General features: G+C 36.2%; 1 protein-coding gene across 2 annotated transcripts in view; it reads right to left on the bottom strand.

Annotated features, from left to right (window-relative positions):
* STAG1 (STAG1 cohesin complex component) overlaps nt 1-13631 on the bottom strand; it is a gene marked incomplete at its 3' end in the record, with an annotated part of 421944 nt that overhangs the window by 189505 nt on the left and 218808 nt on the right. For both annotated transcript variants that reach the window (XM_082655685.1, XM_082655684.1), the window contains exon 6: nt 6555-6631. In XM_082655685.1, the coding sequence (XP_082511811.1) occupies nt 6555-6631 (77 nt within the window). The remainder of the gene's footprint in view (nt 1-6554; nt 6632-13631) is intronic.

The raw sequence follows: 13631 nt of genomic DNA, 5'->3' as shown, positions 1-13631 counted from the left end.
GGTGATCAAAAGACCTCGTGTGCATCATCCAAGAGTGGAGTCTGGTTTCCCGAGTTCTGTGGAGCTCCTGTGGTCAAGAGATGCTGGCCTTTAAAGCCAAATGCTCTGGCAGCTCCTCCTCCTGATGCCAGACCCCCCCCCGCTGGGGAGCCTAATGTGGGGCTCAGAACTCTCACTCCTGTGGGAGAACTTCTGTGATATAATTATTCTCCAGCTTCTGCGTCACCCACCCAGGGCATATGGGATTTGACTATATCATGAGGGCACCCTTCCTACCATCTCGTCTTCTCTGTCTTTGAATGTAGACTATCTTTTTCATAGGCTCCAGTCTTTTTTATTGATGGTTGTACAGCAATTAGTTATGATTTTGGTGTTCTCATGGGAGGATGTGAGCTCAAGGTCTTCTACTCTGCCATCTTGTTTTCTCTCCTGGCCTGATCAGAATGGGGTGCTGGCTGGGACTAGGCAGAGCTGCAGAACCCAGCTTGGCATCAGCAGTGCCAGCAGCTGCTCTCCAGGAGCATGGCAGATCCCTCGCTGCCTGTAGCCAGGTGTTTTTATACAAATCCTGGTAGCAGGCGAGGAGCTCAGCTTCGCTGGACTGGTGATCTCAGCTGCAGCCTCAGTCTCTGGAGTGAGCTGGGAGTCCCAAACATCCTATCCTAGTCAACAAAACTGCTGAAAAGAAAAACTTTTTTCTCTTCCAGCTTGGGTCCTGCAGAGACAGCCTACAAATTAACTGACAATTGACAAACTTACTGGAGAAGAGACATTTACACTTGCACGTGGGAGTTGCTCAGTGATAGGTAAGTCTGCCTCAACAGGTTTTTAATGCAGAAGAAAGCGCCCTACTTGGGAAAAAATCATCACAAACAACATTATTAGTAAGGAAGATAAGCGAGCACCAGGACTTAGGTAAGAAGGCACAGGCTAACTCTACTTTTTGTGCACATGCAAGTCAGGTTTATGATCAGGACTGCTCTTATCTGTAAAGCTACAAACTCCCAGGCCTTGAAGGGAAAATATAACACCAGCTACCAGTCTTTTGGTTGTAGAACAAGAATCCATGGACAATGAGAACCCTTTTCTGGATTGGTTCCATCGATGCTTTGTCCTTGAAGTTGGGAAGTACCTTGCAAGTAAGGAACTGACTTTTAAAATTCTTTTTATAATGAACAATGCCCCTGGCCACCCAGAACCCTATGAGTTCAACACCAAAAGTGTCAAAGTGATCAACTTGCTCCCAAACACAGTATTTCTAATTCAGTCTCTAGATCAAGGAGTCATAAGGGTCTTTAAGGCTCATTACACACAGTACTCTATGGAAAGGATTGTCAGGGCTATGGAAGAGGACCCCCATAGAGAGAACATCATGAAAGTCTGCAAGGACTACACCACTGAAGCTGAAGATGCCACTGTTGTTAGAGAAAAAGCCATTGTTGTTAGAGAAAGCTACCAGGCCCGAAATAATGAATTCCTGCTGGAGATAAATTTTGTCCAGATGTTGTGCATGACTTCACAGGACTAAGGACAGAGCCGATCAAAGAAATCATGAAAGAGACTGTGGATATGGCAAAAACGGTCGGGGTGGAGTGGAGCGGGCAGTGAAGAGTTTTAAGATATGAATCTTGAAGAAATTCAAGAGCTAACAGACACTACACCAAAGGAATTAAGAGAAGATGACTTGATGGAGATGAGTGCTTCCTAACCAGTGCCGTACAATGAGGAAAAAGACATAGAATAAGCATTGCCAGAAAACAAATGACATTAGACAATCTGGTACAAGGGTTCTGCTTACTCAACACTGCTTTTAACTTCTTTTACAACATGAACCCTTCTGTGATATGGGCATTGAAACTGTAGCAAATGGTGGAAGAAGGACTGGTACTATGTTAGAGAAATGAAAAAGCAAAATTCAAACAGAAATTATGATGTATTTCCATAAAATTACACCAAATATGCCTGCCTCTCCTGCTTACCCTTCCACCTCCTCCACCTCTGCCATCCCGGAGACAGCAAGACAAACCCCTCCTCTTCCTCAGCCGACTCAATGTGAAGACGATGAGGATGAAGACCTTTGTGATGATCCACTTCCATTTAATGAACAGTAAATAATCACCATGCCATACACTTAATAAACATATCTGTTGTATATGTGTGTGTCTCCATGTGAAAATATAGTAACTGTATGGCAAGAACTGTATGAGACACTCGTGTCATCATCATCATTGCCTAACTATTCATTGTGTAGAGCTTCGTGTGCAAGACTTGTATTGAAGTGGATAGCCTACCCATACACAGGCATAAGGTGAGTGATATTTAATATATACTGTTCTATAACTTTGCTTTCAAAGAATTACATTACTGTACAGTATGACACACACTCACTCTCATAGTTGGAGAAACTGCATATCAGCTTATCACACCACAGGTAAGTGATTTTTCTTAAAAAAAAGTAACAGTGTTTCCAATATTGTATTATGAATATGACAGTAATACTGTATGCCATAAAAATTTTATAACAATTCATTCACTAGTATAAAGGCTAGGCTACCATGAAACAATTGTATCAGTTACACTAGGCTAGCAAAAAGCAATCAGATTGCTGGCTTCTTCATTATCAATGCATAAATCATCATAACTGTAAGAAAATATAAATTATTCACATTATCTTTTCATTTTTTATGTCTAGTATTAATAATACATATAAGATCTATGGTATTTTGCATCATATAAGACAATATTGATATAGGTACTAAGAGACAGATGATTTAGCTTATAAACAGATGACAAACTTACAGTAATGATACAGTACAGTACTGTAAATGTACTCTCCCCTTTTTATGCTTTTCTTAATAACATTTTTTCTCTAGCTTACTTTATTGTAAGAACACAGCATATAATATATATAAAATACAAAATGTGTGTTAATTGACTGTTAATGTTATTGGTAAGGCTTCCAGTCAACAGTAGGGTATTAGTAGTTAAGTTTTGGGGGAGTCAAAAATTATATGAGGATTTTCAGCTACAGAGGGCTGAGAGTACCTAACACCCGTGTTGTTCAAGGGTCAGCTGAATATTAAATGTGTTGTGTTGCAAAGGTTTCCCTACATAGATGTCATACTGAAATATATGAAAACTATACAAATTGACCTTTGGGAAACATATCTAAGAATTGATACATGGAGATCTGATTGTAATAACCTGGGGAAGAAATACAATTACAGTGTGCTTTACCTCCTGGCAACTGGCTCCAACAGGAACCAAGTATATCTATTGACTTTGAAAAGCTATAGGCTGCTCTGGGAATTAACATATTTCTAAATTAGGCTGATATTACAATTACAAAGGACATGTGGCCAGGTGCAGATCTGTAGTTATAACCAATTTGTAACAAGGAATAGAAGCTACAGTATACTACTTTTTCCGGCAATAACATACTCTTGGACTACCTTATTCAATTTAAACACTTTCAACTGAAATGACTTCTAACTCATCTCACCTTTACTTTAGTTTGCTATAATACAATATATTCATTCATTCAAAAGAATTTTAATGGCTACTCCGTTAACGAGGCACTTTTCTAGGATCTTGGGATCTAATGGTTCTTTGATATTTCAGAATTTTATCACAAAATATAATTCACCAAAACTAACCTCCTCCCACTCCCAAGGAATTAAATAACCTATACAGTATTTTGAAGAAAAAAAAACTTAAAATACTGTATATTTAACAATATGAAAGCATCTAAATGCATTCTTGAGTGTATACAGAGTAGCAAAAGATCAATATCTTGCTAAAGAGTTTAAGATAAATTTTTTTGTATCTGCATCTGAATTATAATTTCATTAAATTCAATACAGTGAACAATATGTGACACAATCCCAGTATATGTTTATGATGTATTCAGCTCATAAGTTTTACCACTCCGTATCAACAATGGCTTTTGCAAATACAGAGTCTGTCCCTCCAAAATACGTAATACCACCTTTCAAATAGAATTTCCATTTGTTCTTGCTTCGATGAATCTTGTCATACTTGCAGACAATTTAATTATCAGTGTCAAACAGGTCTGGCACATCCTGCTCACTAACATCATCTCTGGAATTTTTATTTGATTGTATGTTTATTTATTTATTTTGAGTTTAAATTTTTACTTTTCAAACTGGTTATGCAATAAAGTCTCAAGCAAAGTGAGTAAGCATCCTATTTATGACACTGTTTTAAGCCACCTAATTAAAAGCATTATATAGATATTTAAAACTGAAACTGACAGTATTTATTAAAACTTCTAATCATCACAATTATATTTATTTATTTCTAAGTAGCTTTAGAAGATATTAAATTCTGCTTTAAATTAATACATTCTAATAATCCAAACTGTATTAGATATACTGTTTAAAAAAGAATGATGATTTTAAAAGTCTTCTTTGATTAGGTCAATAATCTCAAATATTGAGACAAAATGTTTAGGAATATGAAATGAATGCCTTCTGAATAATTTCATTTGCTACATTTTATTCATTGTTGTTTCCCCCTCATTCTGTTTTCATATATGAAGTGTTTTTATAACAAATCTTGGCTTCCTCTTTTTATTTGCCTTAGAACAATAGTTCTCAATAGTTCTTATATATTAGAATATCACCTGGTGAGCTTTAAAAAAATCTCTATATCCAGGTCACATGCCTTACAAAGTAAATCAAAATGTCTGTGGGATGTGAAAGGGAGCCAGGAGTCAGTATCCCCATGAGATGTTAATGTGCAGCAATGTTTGGAAACTACTGTCTTAAACTTTTAATAATCATTCCATCACGTGTTAGTGCTGTGAAGGTCCAAGATATATACTACTTTTAAATCTACAATCTGAATCACCTGTATTGCAAGCCTGGCATAGTAGTTAGTATAGTAGCTGGTGAGTAAAACTACTACTTGCACCTTAACTTATATCTTATCTGGCTTTAACTTCTATTTGCAACATATAAAAACACTTGTAGTAACAACAAAAAAATTATTTTTTAGTGAACAGGAGTCCCACAGAAATGTTTCAGAATCTAGGATTTTTTGCAGTTTAGAAGTTAATACAGTGCATATACCTTATATTTCATCATACCCCAAAACAATCTGGGGCAGCCCCCTGTAATCAAGAACGTTAACGTTTAACAACAATGCATACAGATATTCACACTGACTGTGATAAATAAAAATTTTAAGTAGTCTCATGTTATTTTAGGCCAGGTTTTGGAATTTCAGAGCTTTTTGGATTACAGAAATGAAGACAAGTGATTATGGAGTATATCTACATAGGTGACAATTTAAGGTCTCCCCTACCTCCCATAAAATGTGAATAAATAGTCTGAAAGCCACTGACAGAATGTTTCTGTAAAATGTTTTCATACTGCTGCTAGAGTAAAGGTGACACCTGATGAGAAAGACATATATTGAACAGCCTGTGTTTGAATGTCTGCTTTGACATGTGTTTGTAGTACTTTTTTAATTAAAAATAAACACTACTTACTGCTACTACTAATAAAAAGCCTAACCCCATCTTACTAAGAGTGGACCTAGAAGAAAACCAATCTTTGTTGTTAGTGTTGAAAGTCAAGAAAAAGGAACACCTAATTCAGAAAATAGAAATCTTAATTAAATCAAAAGGCAGAACGTTAAAACTGGAATTGATGGTGGCCTAAAGCATGACATGAATTGAGTTCACCATAAATAAAATAAAGAAATAAAACTGTAAAAGTATCTCAACATTTACAGTGTAAAACTGCTTGAGTGAGTATTTTAGTGAAAATGGAAAATCATGCAGAAAAAAATGGTTTCTGCATGATTAATTTGTGAAGACAATAAAGAAAACTTGTATTCTTAATGGAAATCAGATTATCTCAAGTAGAATGTCCCAAATAGAAGTTCAAGTTTTACACACACACACACACACACACACACACACACACACACAAAGAAAATGGGAAAGGGGTGGGAGTGGGGGAGATATGTGTGTGTGGGTATGTCAGTGGTGGGGATCCATGTAAAATAATTTTGGGAATTCTGGATTGAATTAAGTTAAGGAGATTTTTCTCCATTAGGACTTCTAAGAACCTTAAATAAGTTAATATGCTTTCACAATCTCTAAGGTAGGTATAATAGGCAGCCTGCTCACACTTCCTTGACCTCCAAACCCTTTTTTCTTTAAAGCATTTAACAAGACTAGTATTCCACAGAACATGAAATTGCTGGAGATGTATTTATAAATTCAGGAATTTTAGATGGTCTTCAAGAATGACTATCAAGAGTCAACTTCTACTTCACACCATGAATTTTCTTATCCTTATCAGCTATCAGTCACTATTCAGTGCTACTACCTCCATGCAATGTAATAAAATTCCCAAATGAATGAGATTAATTTTGGAATTAACAGCATGGATTATCATATAAATGAGAAAACAGTATATCTTCTCTTATACTAAACACCAAGTCAAAACAAAACTTAAAATAACATATTCATCATTTACAAGTGTAAGCAGGCAGTTTGTATAAATATTGAAATGCTATACCTCATCAAATTCTTCAGTCATTTTTCTGATGATTTCTGCATTCTGCATATTTCGAAACATCTCTATTCTCACAGTACCTGTGGAACAACAGATTTTATATAGTTAATCTTTTTCTATCCCATGCTAAAAATTAGATTTAACCTGAGCACTGTTTGAAAAGTTTTATATGAAAGTGTTTGGGTTTTTCTTACTTCCCCCAAACTTCTATCTATTCTAAAGGAATCCCTTGTTTAAGAATTTAAAAGTTCTTTAGACATTAAAAAAAAACCCTGAATATCCTATGATAAGTATAAGGAAAAATATTGAGAGAAGTGTTGAAGAAGGAAAAGACAAAGACATAAAACAATGAATTTATATGGTAAGGAAGCCCCTAAAGATTGACTTAAATATATACTGGTGCTAACCAGACATACAGCTGGTTGCCTTTGTCTGAAAAACATCCAAGTATAGAAAGTGTTATCTCCCTTAAAGGCTCCCTCTGATATTTTTTAATCATCAGAATATTCTTCGATAAATTAAAACTAAATGTCCCATAATCTAACAACACATTTCAGTTATATCTGTTTTTTTGAACATGAAGAGTTGCTCAATAACTTCTACATAAGGATCAGACAATCAAAGAAAAAGTTAACCTCTTTCAACATCTCATTCTTTCGTACTACTTTTACCTTACTTTATTTTTATCTCAAATATGGTTATGTAAATATTATCACTCTTATGAGAATGAGTGGTTTATATTGAAAACCTGTGTTAAAAATAACATTTAAAGAAACTGAAATAAGGTTCAATTTAAAGAAACTGAAATAAGGTTCAAAATGAACTTAGGTACAAAGAATTCCGGCCTAATAATTAAATGAGGTTCAGTTTCAACTGTATAAGTGTAAAATACTCAAGTTAAAAATCACAAAAATAACACTCAATGAATCAGTAAGAAAATAATTACTGTATAACCTCTGACAGGCTCCTTGCCAGTGATTACCAGCTCCAACTCAAATCACAACTAGGAATGTAGGTGGGAAGAGTCTCTGAAATGTACTGTACGCTTACAGGAAAGACCATGGAAGCAGTAGGATAGCCACTAAAAGTCAAAGTATGATCTTAATTCTGAGTCCCAACAAAAACTACAATGGAACATGTGGCACTTATTAAACTCGATTTAACTGAATTAAAATCTATAAAATGAGAAAAAAGCCCTATCTGCCCTATCTTTTAATCAGGATCATTTAAAAGCACAGTTTATTTACTGATACATAGTTCTCATTCATTTTCTGGATGATGAATTAAGTACTACCAACAGATATTCCCAATATTCAACTTTAGAGATGACAGTCTAGGCCGGAATGTGGATGAAAAGGAAAAATATTTTTAAAGAGTTCTTCCCCAACATGCAATTTCTGAAACAAAATGAGAAACTTTTTATCCTGATTTTATTTTTTTATGTGAAAAACAGTAACGTAGAGAGTATTCAACAGTGTTGAAGACAGGTTGTTTATGTACTACAATACAGCCTTTATTTTCAGAGGATTTTAAAAAATTAAATAAACAAGAAATGTGCTCAACTGATAATTGTAACTAATCTCAAATAAAAGTAACTTTCTGTTAGACATTCTTAAAATCACTCAAAACAAAATTGTTTCTATTTAACCTTGTTTGGGTCATGAAATAGTCTGTCAATCTGAAATAACATTCCCATAGATAAAAAGCATGTAATTTCAGGGGTTAATTCATGGTACTCTTGATAAGTAAAATTACATTCATAAGTACTAATAAAAAAGCAAAAGAAGTAAAATTAGATGTTAAAATTTTTGAACATGGGAAGAATTAACTGTTCTTCTTAGGGAGATGGAAATATTTTATATTTTGAATGGAATGTCATTACATGGTTGTACGCATTTGTCAAAAGCCACCTATCTGTATACTGTGTGTGAATTTTAATGTATGGAAATTAGATCTTGGTAAAGTTGATTTTTTAAAAATTCAAGAAAAGGGACAACATTAATTCTACTACTTCATTAATAAGTTGCACATATCACTCTTAAAATACTCCCAGTGTAAATAATGTTCAACTACTCTATATCCATGATTGACATGGCAGTTTTCATATTCAGTGGAGTCTTAACTATACTTTCAATAAAATAGCTATGTTAGTTCATAAAGAGAGGACTATTTCACTGCATCTATTTCATGTGGTAAAGTGAAGAGCAACAAAACAGTAACTAGCATTAAAAGCGATATGAAAAAAACCTCATGCTTAGCATCTTTAAAGATGACTACAATATACAAATATCAATTACTAATAAAATAAAATCAGATGTTTAAAAGCCATAATTTTGAAAATGAACAGAAGCTTGTTACTGATTTTTCTTTTAAGGACGAAATTCCTTCTCCTGCCACAATGACTATTCCAAAGATTAGCCTATTTACTTATTTTCCAACTGTTCATTCTTCTCCAATTGGGTACCACAACTCTACAGAAACTGCTTCCTCACACCAGCTGTCTCCGAACTGCTACATCAAACAGTTTTTCCTTAGTAATAATCTATCTAATGTATTTAAAGAATCTGCTTATTTTATTGGTTCCCACAGCAGTATATATTTACACTATATTCTCTGATGACTTATTTTTATTTCTTTCAGTTACTTTTACTCATTTAACCTAAGTACATACAGGTAATTTCTAAAGCTCAATCCAAGCATTCTTTTTTGCCCTTTTTTTACATTTTCTAACCCAGATGTGGTCCCTACCTACCTAGCTCACCCACTAGAATAAAGTATGGCAGAGACCACTACTTACTGAACTTTGTATTCCCCCATGAACCTTGAAAAATGCCTGACAGGTTAAGCTCCTCTGCCCTTTTAAGCTTTCTTTGACAAAGAAAAAAATCTTGTCTTAATTCAACAGTAATGTTCAAAATAAATTAAAAAGCTAATCTCAGTTCATCTTTGGATTCTTGGTTCTTAAAGATGCATATTTCTAAAAGAAGATTATCCTAAGATTATGGATAGTAAAGGTAAATAAAAAATCTGAAATGATTCAGATTCATGGAAACATAAATATCTGAAAATAACGAATAAAAGAGAAAAGATCACCTTCCACTCTCTTAAATACTAACAAGTTATCTATGAGAATCCTAAAAGAATAAGCCACCAACATACATATTTTATATTAAAAAGTAAAAGTTTGCTTGAGCAGGCCCTCCTCACAAGATTGTACTTTTTTAATAAAGCAAAAAGAAGAACTTTCAAAACTGTCATTTTAAACTATGAATAATTTTAGAAATGGAAGTAACATCAGAAAACTACCATCAAGTTCTTAATCATTTAAACTATGTCAAATGCTGGTAACAGCAGAAATTGATACAATCCCTGTGGTATGCAATTCAGCAAATGTCTACCAAAACTAATTTACATCCTCTTTTGTCTTGATATTGTACTTGTTGCAAAGTATCCATAAAATCACACATGTGCAAAATAATGAATATACAAGGTTATTCCCTGAAGCACTGTCTGTAACAGTAAAATAGGAAAAAAACCCCTATGCCCATAAATAAGAATCTGATTAAATAAGTAAAAATGGTGATAATAACAACAATGGTGGTGGCAGCCTACATCTGGGTGCTCACCATCTGCCAGGTATTGTGCTAAGTAATGCTTAAACTTCCAAACAACCTTATTCAGAATACAATTTTTCTCCCATTTTACAGATGAGAAAATTGAGGCACCTAGAGATTTAGCAACTTGTAAAAAGGGTTTTCCAGCAGCACATCCATGGCCTGCATGAAGGCAATCTGGCTATATAGGTCCATGAAAACCACTACTTTTAATTGGCTCTTAAAGTCAATGGAAGCCATGGAGACAAAAAACAATAAAGCCATCTATGACTGATATGAAAAGACCTGTAGGATACATTTATACCTGAAAAAAGAAGGGATAGGTTCCAGTTCAAGATGGTGATATAGGAAGACCCTGAACTCATCTTCTCCCATGGACAGAATTAGTCTAGTTACATATGGAAAATTTTCCTCTTAAAAAAACGTATTCAAAAAAAAAAAACATAAAGGCTGGCTGAATGACAATTATACATCAGGCAAACGAGAAGAAAACCACATCAAAGCAGGTAAGAGAGGCTGGCACAAAATTTCACCAAATATGGCACAAAATAAACCCGACCTACAGCACAGGGAAACACAAGCGAGAGGGAACTCCAAATCAGAGCTTCTCCCTGAGGACTGAAGGGCTCAAACCCCACATCAGGCACCAAAAATTTTAAAGACATGCACTTGAGAGATAAGCCAACACCCGCCCCCCCCACCCCCGCCACCAGCCAAAACATCTAATTTTGAAAACCAACAAAGCCTCACATCCTGAGACCCACAGGACAACACCAATCTGGTAGAAAGCTCTTAAATGGCCTGCACAACTTGGACTCATCTACCCAGGGCCCAGCTCAGAGGCAGCCTAAAGCAACTCAACTTGAACTGAATCCGGATCACCTGCTTACATTAAAACCATGGCCTAAGGGGCAGGCATCCAATCTAACACACACATCTAGGAGCCTGCTGAAACACTCTCTGGGGATGGAGAATGGCACCATCTCACACTTTCCCTTTGCTGTGCTCCAGAGCACCAATATTTCCCGAAAGAGAGAAGACTACATGTGCCTGGTGCCCCAATTTTTCTGGCTGCTACCCAGGATATGATTCTTGATCGCCTGGCTCTAAAGGCTAGGGGAGCTTGCATTCCTGATCACATGCAACTGTAATAATCAGTGTCACCCAGAATGGAGCTCATACCCATCTGGGGCCCTGATTTTTGTGACTGCTACCAGGGATCACCTTTACTTCACCTGGCTTTCGTGGTCAGTGGGGCTGACATTTGTAGGTACTGCAACACTGTAACCAATGAAGACAGAGTTCTAAACCAGCTACCACCTCCAGGGCACAGCAAGAGGCAACAGATCCAAGAACTCAGTCTTTCTGTGAAAGAGACCTATTAGCTAAACATTATGATTGTGGCTTGAGGGGCAGGGTTCTCTTTAAACATGCATCTAGGGGTTGACTGTAATCCTTTTCAAAGATTTCAGAGGATGGGCACTATCTTCACACTCACTCTCTGCAGTGTTCCAGAGCACCAGTGTCTCCTGCTGAGAAGCTTTACATGCATCTGGTACCCTGGTTTTTGTGTCTAATACCTGGGACATTTTGCAACTGGAGCCCAGGGCTCCCTGATCACTGGGATCTGGTTGCAAAAGGGGCTTGGGTACCTGGGTTCCATGGGACTGTGGCAATTAGAGGGATGGTTCTGGGCAGGTTACCACATGTAGCCCACTGCACAGACAGCTGGCTGAAGCACATTTCCCGGTCTATGAAAGAGGCCACTTTGCTTCTCCTGCAGCTTTGGATTGAGAAGCAGCCTTCAAGGGTTTTTTAAACATCTTTATTGGAGTATAATTGCTTTACATTGTTGTGTTAGTTGCTGCTGTATAACAAAGTGAATCAACTATACATATATATATATATATATATATATATATATATATATATATATATATATATATATATATATATATATATCCCCTCCCTCTTGCATCTCCCTCCCACCCTCCCTATCCCACCCCTCTAGGTGGTCACAAAGCACCGAGCTGGTCTCCCTGTGCTATGCGGCTGCTTCCCACTAGCTATCTATTTTACACTTGGTAGTGTATATATGTCAACAGGATTCAGGTTTGACACACATGCGGTGGCATATGGAGCGGCTCTAAAGGAACATAGACTGTGGATGTCATTTTGGCACTCTCCTTTTGCCTTGCTCCAGCTCACTGTTATCTCCTACAAAGAAGTTATACACTCATCTGAAGTTCTGATTTTTCTGACTGCTGCCCAAGGTATACTTCCAGATTGCCTGGCTCTGGTAACCAGTGAGGCTTATGTTTGCAGCCTTTCAGGACTGCATATATTATATCTACATACTTTTAAAAACGGCTAGCTGATGGCTTGGCTTCTAGTCAGCCTGAATCTAGGTGCTGAAATCTTCCACTCTGGGACAGTGACAGGCCTTGGCTCATCCTCAACTACTGGGAGCTATTAAAAATATATTAGGATGCTTAGACAAGCAAAGAGGTTTGAGAGACGACCAATAGCTGGGGCAAGGCTGAACAAAAAGGTTCACCTCCTACACAAAGCCACTCCTTCAAGACTGGGAGGGGGTGGTTGTTTCATCCACTGTGTATAAACCAATAGAGAGAGTTAAGCAAAATGAAGAAACAGAGGAATATTTTCCAAATGAAAGAACAACAAAACTTCAGGGAAAAAAAAAAAAACTTTAATGAAACAGAGATAAATATTTTACCTGAAAAAGTAATGGTCATTTGATATCCACCAAATGGGTGGTAATGGGAGTAATGGATAAGTGAGAACTTCAACAAAGAGATGGAAAACATAAAAAAGCACCAATACAATTTACAGAGATGAAGAATACAATAACTGAATTGAAAAGTACACTAGATGGGTTCAAGACAAAATGAAACAAAAGAAAAAATCAAACAACTTGAAGACAAGGCACTAGAACTTACCCAATCACAGCAGCAAAAAGAAGAAGGTCAAAGACAGCTTAAGTGACACATGGGATGATACCAAACATACTAATATTCACATTTTAGGTCTCCCAGAAGAAGAAGAGGGAGAGAAAGGGGCAGAAAACATTCAAGTCCAGGAAGCCTAGAGAGCTCCAAAAGAGATGAACCGAAAATGGCTCACAGTAAGGCACATTATAAATAAAATGTCAAAAGTTAAAGACAAGAAGATAATATTTAAAACAACGAGAAAAACAACTAGCTATATACAAGAACTCCCATGACACTATCAGCACACTTTTTAGCAAAAACTCTGCAGGCCAGAAGGGAATGCATGGTATATTCAAAGTGCTGAAATAAAACTTCCAACCAAGAATACTATACCTGGAAGAGCTCTCATTCAGAATTCAAGGAGGGAGAGTTTTTCAGAGATGCAAAAGCTAAAGGAGTCCATCACTACTAAACCAGCCTACAAGAAATGTTAAATGGATGTCTTTAAGCTGAAA

The sequence above is a fragment of the Grampus griseus genome (assembly GCF_964374135.1).
Source record: "Grampus griseus genome assembly, chromosome: 5".
In the NCBI taxonomy this organism is placed as follows: domain Eukaryota; kingdom Metazoa; phylum Chordata; class Mammalia; order Artiodactyla; family Delphinidae; genus Grampus; species Grampus griseus.
The sequence above is the reverse complement of the archived record's forward strand: the minus strand, read 5'-3'. Positions and strand labels throughout refer to the sequence as shown.